At 42.1% G+C, this 12805-nt stretch overlaps 1 protein-coding gene across 2 annotated transcripts in view; it reads right to left on the reverse strand.

The window, feature by feature from the left end:
• ANKUB1 (ankyrin repeat and ubiquitin domain containing 1) overlaps positions 1-12805 on the reverse strand; it is a 30752-nt gene that overhangs the window by 4804 nt on the left and 13143 nt on the right. For both annotated transcript variants that reach the window (XM_050965977.1, XM_050965978.1), the window contains 2 exons: positions 8200-8314; positions 5122-6039 (listed from right to left, as the gene is read on the reverse strand). In XM_050965977.1, the coding sequence (XP_050821934.1) occupies positions 5122-6039; positions 8200-8314 (1033 nt within the window). The remainder of the gene's footprint in view (positions 1-5121; positions 6040-8199; positions 8315-12805) is intronic.

The following is a 12805-nucleotide window of genomic DNA, read 5'->3' on the forward strand; positions in this document are numbered from 1 at the left end:
TGGTGTCAGATGCTTCAGAGGGAGTGAACAGAACAGAGCAATGTACTGAATTCCAGTCCCAGGTTCTAGCAGTCAGAGGTTTAGGAACACCTGAACATGGGGAAGGAGGTTGATCTGACAATAAAGTACCCCATTACTACTTAAGAATGGCGACTAGAATCAGAAAACCATAGAAATGTAGGGGGACTGGCAGAGACCTCAATAGGTCATCTAGTCCAGTTCCCTGCACTGAGGCAGGACTAAGCATTAACTAGATCACCCCAACAGGTGTTTGTATAACCTGTTCTTCAAAACTTCAAATGACAGATTCCACAACCACCCCCCCCACAAGCCATTTATTCTAGTGCTTAACTACCTTTACAGTTAGAAAGATTTTCCTGATGTCTACTCTAAATCTCCTTTGCTGCAATATAAGCCTACTGCTTCTTGTCCTGTCCTGTCCTCAGTGGTTAAGGAGAACAATTTATCACCCTCCTCTAACAACCTTTTACATACTTGAAGACTTACCATGTCCCTCCTCAGTCGTCTCTTCTCCAGACTAAACAAACCCATTTTTTTTTCAATTTTTCCTAATAGGTCATATTTTCTACACTTTTAATTATGTTTGTTGCTTCTCTTTGGACTTTCTCCAATTTGTCCACATCTTTCCCAAACTGTGGTGCCCAGAACTTGACCCAATACTCCAGCAGAGGTCTTATCAGTGCTGAGTAGAGTGGAAGAATTACTTCTCATGTCTTGCTTACAACACTCCTGGTAATACATGCCAGAATGATGTTCGCTTTTTCTGCAACACTATTACATTGTTAACTCATATTTAGTTTGTGATCCACCCGTAACCCCCATATCCTTTTCTGCAGTACTCCTTCCTAGGCAGTCATTTCCCATTTTCTATTTGTACAATTGATTACTTCCTAACTGGAGTACTTTGCATTTGTCCTTATTGAATTCCATCCTATTTACTTCAGACCATTGTTCCACTTTTGAAATCTACTCCTGTCCTCCAAATAGCTTGTAATCCCTCTCAGCTTGGTATCATCCATAAAATTTATAAGTATACTCTCTATACCATTATCCAAATCATTTGAACAGAAGTGGGCCCAGAACTGATTCCTGTGGGGCTGCATTTGATACACTCTTCCAGCTTGATTGTGAATCACTGATAACTACTCTCTGAGTATGGTTTTCCAGCCAGTTGTGCATCCACCTTATAATAGGCTAATCTAGGCTATATTTCTCTAGTTTGTTTCTGAGGTCATGTAAACCAATATCAAAAGCCTTACCAAAGTTAACATATATCACCATCTTCTGCTTTCCCCCTATCCACAAGGCTTGTTATCTTGTCAAAGAAGGATATTAGGTTGGTTTGACATTATTTGTTCTTGACAAATCCATGTTGATTCTTACCTTATTCAAATTGATTGTTTGAATTCAGGAACTGAAGTTAAGCTGACAGGTCTATAATTCCCTGGGCTGTCCTTATTCTCATTTTTATAGATAGGTACTATATTTGACCACTCTTTCAACATGCAAAAATGGGACACATGCAGGAGCTCTGCCCCTCGGCTCCTCCACTTCCCCTTGAGGCTCTGGCCAGGCCAGAAGCCAAAGCTGGGCAATGGTAAGAGTCGCCTAGGGAGCCTGGAGTGCAGTGGGGAGCAGGGCTGCCCAGAGGATTCGGGGGAGTGGGGCAAAGCAATTTTGGGGGCCCTTTCCATAAAAAAAGTTGCAATACTATAGAATACTGTATTCTTGTAGAGGCCCCTGTAGGGCCTGGGGCAAATTGCCCCACTTCCCCCCCCTCGCCCCCCGCGGCCTTGGTGGGCAGCACTGGACCCTCCACCTGCCATGGGTGGGAGGTCAGGGTGCCCAAGAGGAGTCCCTGGCCTGTGTCTCTGTCCCTGGGGCATGCCACTCAGGGCAGGTGAATCATCCAGGGCTTCACACAGCATTTTGGACTCCCTGGGTGGCTCTCATTACTGCCTGGCTCCAGCTTCTGGCCTGGCCAAGGTCAGGGCTTTAGGGGGAAGAGGAGGAGCAGGGGACAGGGCCTCATGGCCTGTGGGGGGGCTAAGGCCCACCTCATCCACCCCACCAAGAAAAGGCTGGCATCACCCCTGAGCCTTGGACAGGCGCAGAATGGCGCTGCAGGAAATTTGGGACAAATGTTGACCTGGACTTGAAATGTACATTTTGGGACTGTCCTGATCAATTAGGAACAGGTGGGTCACCCTACCTCTGCACAGTATGACCTTGCATGTGCCATAAATGTGAGGTCACACTGTGCGGCGGACGCCATTTTGTAAAGCAAAATGGCATCCTCCATGCGGTATAACCTCATGTGTATGGGGCATGCAAGTTCACGCTGTGCAGAGAATGCCATTTTGCTCTCCAAAATGGAGTCCTCAATGCTGTCTGGGATCTCAGGAGAAAATAGTTCATTACAACGGAGTCATGCCAGCAAAAAGTTTGGGAACCTCTGAGTTATCGCTTAGTGAAAATAGACTCAAGCTTGGCACGGGCTCACTTCACACTTTCCAATGTTTCCATTTGCACCTTGGAATCATACATTTCTCTTCTTCCTGTCTTTCAGCCATAAAAAAAACCTGACAGATTCTTCCTGCCACCTATTACTAACAGCAATTCAAAATCATCCGTTTTTCTTGACATTTTTCTTCCCTTTAACAGTTTCACAGCGACTTTCTTCCCCTGAGGGCAAAGGAGTCCATCCTCCTCCCAACAGTTTGATTTTTAAAATGAAAGGAGACAATAACAATGTGCCAGATCCTGAGCTCCTCACTCAACATTTACTGAGACGAATTCCCATTGACTGAATAAACACTAACACCCTAATTCATCAAGAAACTTAAGTCCATGAGGAGTGCCTTTGAAGCCAATGGTACTTAAAATTACGCATGTACTTAATTCCCTTATATCGGTCCAAATTCTGATGTCTTCACTTAGTTGCAGATTCAACAAGGTAATTATTTTTCCTTTAAAAGTGTCTTATTAACTTCTTCTGCATAATTGCATAACTCTCCTCTTATTGTGCATGTTTAATATTCCTGGGAATGTGTAGTACTTCCTCACTCATAATTTACTGTGTTATCTAGTCAGGCGTGAAAGTAAAATGGAGCTCTTACCGGCCTGGGGCCACTCTGGCCCACCTGGAAGGGGCGGGGCCTCAGGCAGAAGGGGCGGGGCTGGGGTCAGCGTCCCTCAGCCAGTCCATCTGCACTCCAGCAGCAATTTAAAGGGCCTGGGGCTCTAGCCAGCAGTGGCAGCGGAGGCTGGAACCCCAGGCCCTTTTAAATCACAGCCCCAGGGAAGCGACTTCTTTTGCCCTGCCCCACTGGCTGCCCCTTTTGCGCCCCCTCATCAGCAGCCTTGCCGGGTCATCGCTGCCCCTTTTGCGGCCCCCCATTGGCGGCCCTGCTGGTAGGGACCTAGCAGGGCTGCCGACGGGGGGTGCAAAAGAGGCAGCAACGTTAAAGTACTGCCATGGCAGCGCTTTAAGCAGAGTCCTTAAATCCCTGCTGTGGCAGCGCTTTAAAGTCAGCGGTACGGGCCAGTACTGGTGGCTACTTTTTACTGGTACGCTGAACCGGCCCATACTGCCTTACTTTCACCCCTGTACCTAGTTCTTCTATGTTTGTTGTTTAAGAATTTTTTCAGCCTTCTCTGAATCTTACTACTTATATTTCTAGACTGAAAGGCATTGGCTAAGTGCAAGGATTCTGGTCACATAATGTTGTTCTTCCATCAACGATTATTCTCAGTACGAGGCCTCAATTGTAACCGATATGCATGCTAATAACTGCTACCAGTAGGTGGCAGTAATCCCTCAAACATATCCTACAAAAATTTCCTGCAACCATCTATCCATAATGTTGTTGTAGCCGTGCGGGTGCTAGGATATAAGAGAGACAAGGTGAGTGAGGACCTTTTTACACCTCAGATTCATTAATTACAGTAAAGGAAGAAAAAAAGTTTCTGGAGGGAAAATGATCGTTCTTTTATTGGACCAACTTCTGGTGATGAGAGAGACAAGCTTTCAAGCTACACAGAGTCTTCCTCAGGTCAGGGAAAGGTATTCGGAGTGTCACAGCGAAATACAAGGTCAAACAGATAGTTTAGCGTAAGTTGTTAGCATATATTCTAAGGGACCATTTACCTTAGTACCTTTCCCAGACTTAAGGAAGAGTTCTGTGTAGCTCGAAAGCTTGTCTCTTTCACCAACAGATGTTTGGTCCAATGAAAGGTATTACTTCATCCACCTTGTCTCTGCAAATATTGGCTATCTGTAACTTCCAAGAAAGTGCCAATTATAATTCACCAGTCCATGATTAAAAACCCTTAGTGACCAGTTGTAACGTCACACAAACAAAATACAGCTTTAAAAAACCTGATAGTTTTTGGATCAGCTTCTACGTATTTTGGTTCCTTTTCTCATGCATTTTAATAATGAGGACAAAACAGAACTGTAAATCAAATCATATTATTATACTTAGAAAATACAGTTACTTACCTGTTGTAACAGTTGTTCTTTGAGATGTGGCTGCAGATATGTATTCCACAACCCACCCCGGCGGCAGATCTGGCAATGCTCTTGCACATGAGCCTCCCCCAGACACCTCAGACAGCTGGAGTCTGGGTTGCTCACTGGTATAGGCTTGCCACAGGAGGCATAGGATTTGAAGTCTGGAGACTGAGGCATGGCCCTCTACGCAACTGTGGGGTCTAACTATATATACACACTAAAGTTGTATATATATACATACACTAAAGGTAACTAAACTTGCGAAGAAAGAAGGGAATAACAAAGCCACTAGATGAAAGCCTTGCCAAGGCAAGAGGAGTTGTTCCAGCGACCATCTTGGGTGGTAAGAAGGAACTGAGAGGGTGCAGTTTATCTGGGTCCCTTATACCAGTGCACGAGCACATAGCATCAGAGGGTGCTAAAGCTGTTCCAGTCAATACCACTGAAGGAAAAATCTCCAATGACTGTGCCTGGGGTGCACCCACACGTAATGTGGAATGGACATGAGCAAACACTGGGAGAAGAAAATATAAGCACCTGGGAGGGACATAAATAAAGAAGGAAAACAAAAGAGAATACCATACCTGGCAATAGCTAAGCAGTAGATTGCATTATCTCTTGGAGTTCTTCCATTGTGTTCTGAGAAACACTCAGAGGAGGAATTTAAGAGCAATTTAGCATTAGGTGTTGAATAGTAGAAAGGAGGGTGTGAATTTCTGAGGCTAGAAATAGGGGGCAAAGGAACTTTAGCTAAACACATGTTTTGGTCCATACTTTCATCTTTTCTAGGCTGAGCAGCCTTCTTTCTAATATTCTTCTTTTGGTGAAGTCTGTATACGTTTGCGTTTTCCCACGGAGGTAATTTGAGCTTTATTACTTTTTGCTCCCCCTTTGTAACTGTCAAGGGACATGACTCTTTCCCATGTGGAGTTTGATCAGTTAGGTTTGGTAATTTATAGTCCCTATTGCCTGCTGCCTTGATCCTGGCTTTGGAAGTCATTTTTGGCTTAGTGAAGCCATCCACGATAACAGTGTCCCCCACTCGTGTTCTGAAGACTGCAGCCTGGTTAAGCCATTTCGTGGTAAGGATGTGACTCTGAGCCCTAAGCAGCCACTGTTTTAATTTAATGTAGATCTTCATGGGAAGTGAAAAATTAGGATAAGAAACCACTGACCACATTTTGGTAACTAAATATAGCACACAATCCTTATGTTTGTGTTTGATGCACATGTTCAGAGGAATTTGCCCTGCTGGATTTTGGCACTCTAAGCACAACACACTATAATTGACAAAGGCCTTCAGTATAATTAGTTGGCCTGCTTCTGCAGCTGCATGAACTGGACATTTAGTTACATCTGGATGATGTGTTTCCTGACACCATTCTCGGTAGGGATGAACACCCACTGCCGCATTGGGTCTCACTCCTTGTTTCAGGATCCATGCTGCGAGCTCAAGGTGCCCAAAAAATGCTGCCATGTAAAGAGCCACCCTCTTCTGATATCTGAAAAAAAAAACATGCAAAAAAATAATTTAACAGAAGAAACTAAAGAAATCCAATATAACATTAGTATTAGAAAAATACTGCCTTTCAAAATTATGTATATTTCTTTGCAGAATGACAGCACAAAAATATTCAGCCAAACATATGCCAAGATATGTCTGTAAGCCTCATAATTTTGTGCTCTAATGGGCTGATTAGATAATATGGTCCCCATATGAATAAGTAATTTGTACCTTTGTTAAAAGGGCTTAATCACTGCTGATCATATTTGTTATCCACAAATGAAAACAGAGGCATATGCTGATTTTACAGTCTGTGGAGAGAAGATTTTAAGATGACCCTCTAGAGCAGGGCTCAGCAACCTTTCAGAGGTGGTGTGCCGAGTCTTCATTTATTCAATCTGATTTAAGGTTTCACGTGCCAGTAATACATTTTAACCTTTTTGGAAGGTCTCTTTCTATTAGTCTATAATATATAACTAAAATGTTGTTGTGTGTAAAGTAAATAAGGTTTTTAATATGTTTAGGAAGCTTCATTTAAAATTAAATTAAAATGCAGAGCCCCCTGGACCAGTGGCCAGGATCCAGACAGTGTGAGTGCCACTGAAAATCAGCTTGCAAGCCACCTTCGGCACCTGTGCCATAGGTTGCCTATCCCTGCTCTAGAGGTATCCTGGGTGAAGTGGGGTTTCATAAGGTGGAACAGGATTTACAGTTTACACGCGGTAAGGCGTTTCACATCCACATGACATTCAAAAATGTGAGATGAGTACACAAGATCTTTAAAGACCAGTGTAAAAAGAGTGCAAGTATTTCAGAGACAAATAATTGGACATTTTAAAAGTGGGGGAGGAGATTAAATGATACAGGTACAAAATAGGGGACGAGGGTTAAAATACATGTAAAGAGGATAGACTTGTCCAGCTAATTCTTATCTAACAATTCCTTATGTTGTGTGTGTCCTTGTTCTTGGTAAAGACAGTAGAAACCACTTGTTATGCAAAGCCACTGCCACTTAATAGAAAAATAAACCTTCTTAGACTATCACCACAATCTAGGTAGGGAGTAATATCGACACTGAGATACTATCTCATATACTGTAATCCATATGACAATTATTTTCATTATATTGCATCTTTCATTACAATTCCACTGATAGAGAGCTACTCTATTCTAGCTTAATACTCTGTTCAAGTATGTTATTCATACTTTGTCCTTTTATATCCTACAGTGCATTAATAATTAGATACCACAAAGGGACACTGTAGAAGTTCCACAAGGTCTGTAGCCATGTTCTAAACATGGTGCCACACTACCATGCAGTGCTGTGATTTCTTACAAGGGCAAAGACTGATATACTGTATTTAATTTAGAATAAATCTTACTATGTTATGTCATGTCTAAAGATCTTTCACAGTCAAGTGATCTTCTTTATCCTGTTAGGTCAGTAATAGGATGCTTTTCCCTTGCACTGATAAGATCTGGGATCCTTTCTCTCCTTTGTATCTCTCACCAAAGCTATATACTGCAATACAGTCTATATGTGTTCAGAGTTATTAAGGGGGCATTAAATATGGCATTGGCTTGCAAATTATCCATGAAAATGCATTGGCACAGTCACAAAAGCTACCTGGTCCCTTTTACCATAACAACTTAAAACTAATTATATTTTACTTACCTAGGAAAAACTCATTCCAGGTGATGAGTAAGTAGAATTTTACAAGGCTAGTATAAACAATACTTGGTTGCAAGAACAGTTTATTAAAAACAATTGTGAAGAAGTGATGGTGCTCTTTAGGACAGTCTTCAGAGATGTCATTACAATTCCCAAATGTCCAAATAAGAGTGACTTTTTAAAATACATACACTCCTGTTGTAAAATAAAAGCATGATCCACAGTCAACTGAAATCAATATGGATCAGGCTCCAAATTACTAAAATGGTAGTGGATATATTTTGTATATTATGAGGATATTTTTGCTATACTCCCTTTAGGAGATATTTCAATTGCTTGAATAGCACCTTACATTAAAAAACTAAAGTAAACTGGCAGTTAAATCCAAGACATAATCAATTTTCAAAAGACATTATTAGAGAACAGAGGTGCTTGGACTGGAGAAATTAAAATGAGCTAAAAACCAAATGCAATTAGTTAACGTACTTGAGTACTGGTTCTTCATCAGACAGGAAGCGTTGGACTGTATGCTTGTTTCCTAAGAGGCACCCAGTCAGGAATTCTTTCCATCCATCCCACACATCCAGACGAAGTGTTGTGCCTACCAACAGCAAGATGCAATCACTTAGCTTGCTTCCAGCTTTGTTATTTTTGCAATTTATAAATGTCTAAACCTCTCATTTGCATATAAAGGATATTTGTCTGCAACCTACTGGCTGAAGTGTGTGTGTACCACAAACCTCCACTGGAGGGAATGTCAGGCCACACCTGTGAATAGCTTGTCCTCTAGTGGCTGGCCAGAAAAGAGACTATAAGCCCCCTAACACTGTGAATTTACCAAACTAACAAACAATCTGAAAAGGTGTTAGTTTTGGCTAGTTTATATTCAAAAAAGGAGATGTTTGCAGTCTGTTGCACACAGATGGGATATTGATTGGTTACTTGGTCTGAAATAGCCTGAATTCTGTGACCTTTCAGGCACGTAGGAAAAACTGTCTATTGGAAGGGGGTTGAGGATATGTTCTCAGAATGATGGGTGGATAGGAGGAAGCTGAAAGGAGCTTTTTGTAGCTGGCTGGCTAGCTAGTTAAGTTGTGCTATTGTTCCTGTCTGATGGTTTGCTTTTTAATGCCACTGGAAGTATTAGGTTGTAAATGCAATTGAGTGTCAGGGCACCTAAAGCCTGTGTATAGGTGTCTTTTATTATTTAAATCAAAATAAAAAAACCCCCAGATAAATGGTAAGTAAGAAAGGACCTTGAGGTTTGCTACTAATAATCCACTATAATTTGATATTCACATTTTAAACATAGTCACAGACCCAACTTCCTGTAAAAGATCTGGGGCAGTGAAGTTCAGCAGGAATTTCCTGTTCTAGGAAGTATTATAATTAAAACTTCCATTAGAAGGCATTAAAAGTACTCTGGTCTCAGTCCTGATCTTTTTTTCATGGCTGTAACATCCACTGGTTTCTGGGGGTAGAAGTGGGACCAGTGTTAAAACTGCAAATATCAGATAGGCTGTGAGATTCTAAATTTAATCGTTTAGAGCCTGTTCCTAGCAGGCTGATTTTATGTTCACACTTAAACTCCATGGAGTTATGTGGGCGTTAAATCAGCGTGAGTGCGGATAGCTCCCATGCACAGAAACTCCCACGTTTGCAATGATTGGAACAGCAGTTGTGAATCCATCAGGACTGCAAAACTGGACTTCTAAGTTTTGGATCTCTAAAGTGTTTCTGTTCTGGTTTGGAATGTTACTGTGTATATACTGGGTTCGGGACCCTGCACCAATATCCATACCCAAGATAGTAGAATTATTGATCAGATTACCTAGCTCATGATTTCAGTGGTTCAGTTTCTGTATGTATACTGTTGACCAAGTCCTGGGGCTTTTTTTCTGAACAGTTTTATAAGCAGTTTACATTTAGATTGTCTGCTGGTCAATGTTTATTTTTATAATACTGTATAAATGGTATCAGATGTGTGTTTGACCAGCAACTAAGATACTCCTAGAAACAAAACATTACTTGCTTGTAAATTTGTATTTGTCTGGGTTATTTTATATTTATTCCCTTTCTAAATATTGTGGTTATAGGGCCAAATTAAACATTGCCCTGTACCTTGTATAGTCATCCACATTAATGCAAATTCGAGTAGGTGTAAAGCATTATCAGATCATAATAGTAGTATTTTACACCCATTTTACACTGGTATAAATTGACTATACAAGGTGCGGAATTGGTCTGTATTTCATATTCACTCTCCAGACTTAGGACTATGGTATGTTTAAGTCTATATTAACATGCTAATTTATTCCATATATTTATCCACAAACTTACATTTTCTACTTCAGGGAAAAATAAACCATATGACAATCTACTGGTTTTCAGGCATCAAAAAGTTATGGTGGGGTAAATTCTTCTTTTACATAGGCACCGATTCAGCAAGGTACACATTCCTAACTTTAAGCATGTGAGTAGTCCCAATGAAGCCTGATCCACCTCTACTCAAGTGAATGGGTTTATACGGAGTAGACATGAGGGAAGAAATTGTGCCCTTATCTGTACTATTGGTTGTCATCCATAGTTATATGTGTCCTGTGTGATTAATTTCATTATTTTTTTTTCTTTCTTACCGATGGGTAAACCAAGGTACAGGAAGGCTAGGTGCTGTGCTCAAGTGGCTTGTTGGGATACCCAGAAATAGAGACTAGGAGTCCTGGCTTCCAACCAACCAGTCTAACCACTAGTGCCTTAGAGCATGGGGGGTTTATATGCCTTCTAAAAAACAAAAACTGTGGATGTCCTCATTAGGCACGATTTCTTGCCTTGATATTAATCTTTCAATATTTTCTGACCACAGCAGATTGAGAGATTTTAGGTTGTTACAAGAAACTCTTGCTGGTTTGGGGACGCAAGGTGGAAGAAGGTTGAGTATCTCTGGTGTGGTAGACTAAGCAAAACAGCACAAGCTAGGAAGCCATGAATTCTGGCATGGGGCTAACACACTGGGCCATAGCTTACCCTACATTTAGATTGGTTTGTTGGTCAGGTTGGTCACCAGCATAGTGACCTAATAGAAAACTTCACTGGCATTTTTTCCATTTACAGTAAAAGCTTTGTTATCTGGCATATTGTGGGAATGGGGGGTGCAGATTAGTAAAAACTTCCAGTTAACTAAGAGTTATATTTACCAATGGAGGGAGGGAGGTTAGGTGCAGAAAGGGACTCAGGGCTGGGGGTTGGGGTGCAGGAAGGGTTTCAGGGTGCCAGATCCAGGCGGCGTTCACCTTGGGCAGCTCCCTGGAAGCAGCAACATGTCCCTCAGCTCCTAGGCAGAGGCATGGCCCACAGGTGCCGCCTCTGCAGTTCCTATTGACCATAGTTCCTGGCCAATGGGAGCTGTGGAGTCAATGCTTTGGGCAGGGGCAATGCATGGAGCCCCCATGGCCATTCCTCCACCTAGGAACAGCAGGGGCAACTGGATACCTGGCAACCCTGTTGAAGATTTGTATCGGGAGATATCAGAAATGCCAGTTTCTAGAGCTTTCTGGTTGGTAAAGTGCCGGATAACAGAGGTTTTACTGTATTTTTTAAATTTAAAAATGACAGAACTTTGGTCAGCTGTCCATAACATACAAAGTCAGTATGCTATCTAAGGAGTAATGTAATCAGGGGTTCTCAACCTTTTTTCTTTCTAAGTTCCCACTGTCATAAACAGATAGCTAAGGGTTAATGTCTCTTTCACCTGAAGCACCTGACCAGAGGACCAATCAGAAAACCGGATTTTTTCAACTCTGGGTGGAGGGAAGTTTGTGTCTGAGTCTTTTTTCTTCTGCCTGCTTTCTCTGAGCTTTGGAGAAGCAGTTTCTATTTTCTAGTCTTCTGTTTCTAAGTGTAAGGACAAAGAGATCAGATAGTAAGTTATATGGTTTCTTTTCTTTGGTATTTGCATGAATATAAGTGCTGGAGTGCTTTGATTTGTATTCTTTTTGAATAAGGCTGTTTATTCAATATTCTTTTAAGCAATCAACCCTGTATTTTATCACCTTAATACAGAGAGACCATTTGTATGTATTTTTCCTTTCTTTTTTATATAAAGCTTTCTTTTAAGACCTGTTGAAGTTTTCTTTACTGGGAAATTTCAGGGAAATTGAGTCTGTACTCACCAGGGAATTGGTGGGAGGAAGAAATCAGGGGAGATCTGTGTGTTGGATTTGCTAGCCTAATTTTGCATTCCCTCTGGGGGAATAGGAAAGTGCTTTTGGTTTCCAGGACTGGGAACGGAGAGGGGGAGTCACTCTGTTTGGATTCACAGAGCTTGTGTCTGTGTATCTCTCCAGGAGCACCTGGAGGGGGGGAAGGGAAAAAGGATTATTTCCCTTTGTTGTGAAACTCAAGGGATTTGGGTCTTGGGGTCCCCAGGGAAGGTTTTTCAGGGGACCAGAGTGCCCCAAAACACTCTAATTTTTTGGGTGGTGGCAGCAAGTACCAGGTCCAAGCTGGTAGCTAAGCTTGGAGGTTTTCATGCTAACCCCCATATTTTGGACGCTAAGGTCCAAATCTGGGACTAAGGTTATGACACCCACCAACATGCTATAAAAACCTCAATGACCCACCTGTGTCACAACAACTTATTTTTCTGCATATAAAAGCCAGAGCCAACATTACAGGGTAGCAAGCAGGGCAATTGCCTGAGGCTCCATGCTATAGGGGCCCCAGCGAAGCTACATTTCTTAGGCTTCGGCTTCAACCCCAAGTGGTTGAAGCTTCAACCCCATGCAGTGGGGCTTTGGCTTTCTGCCCTGGGCCCCAGAAAGTCTAATGCTGGCCCTGATTGGAGGACCCCTAAAACCTGCTTGCAGCCCCCCAGGGGGCCCCGGACTCTGGTTGACAACTACTGATGTAATGGGCAAGATTAACTAACACCTTTGAGAGGTAGACGGGGACTAGAGCACAGTGAGCTTGCAGGGATAACATTAATTTTATATGTTGGTATGCAAGATTTCTGCAGCTTTCTGTGTATTCTCCTACCTTACAAGCAACACTCAGTCCGATAATCCTCAATCTTCTCTCCCTTACACCAGTTTTA

The sequence above is a fragment of the Gopherus flavomarginatus genome, chromosome 8 (assembly GCF_025201925.1).
Source record: "Gopherus flavomarginatus isolate rGopFla2 chromosome 8, rGopFla2.mat.asm, whole genome shotgun sequence".
Lineage (NCBI taxonomy): Eukaryota > Metazoa > Chordata > Testudines > Testudinidae > Gopherus > Gopherus flavomarginatus.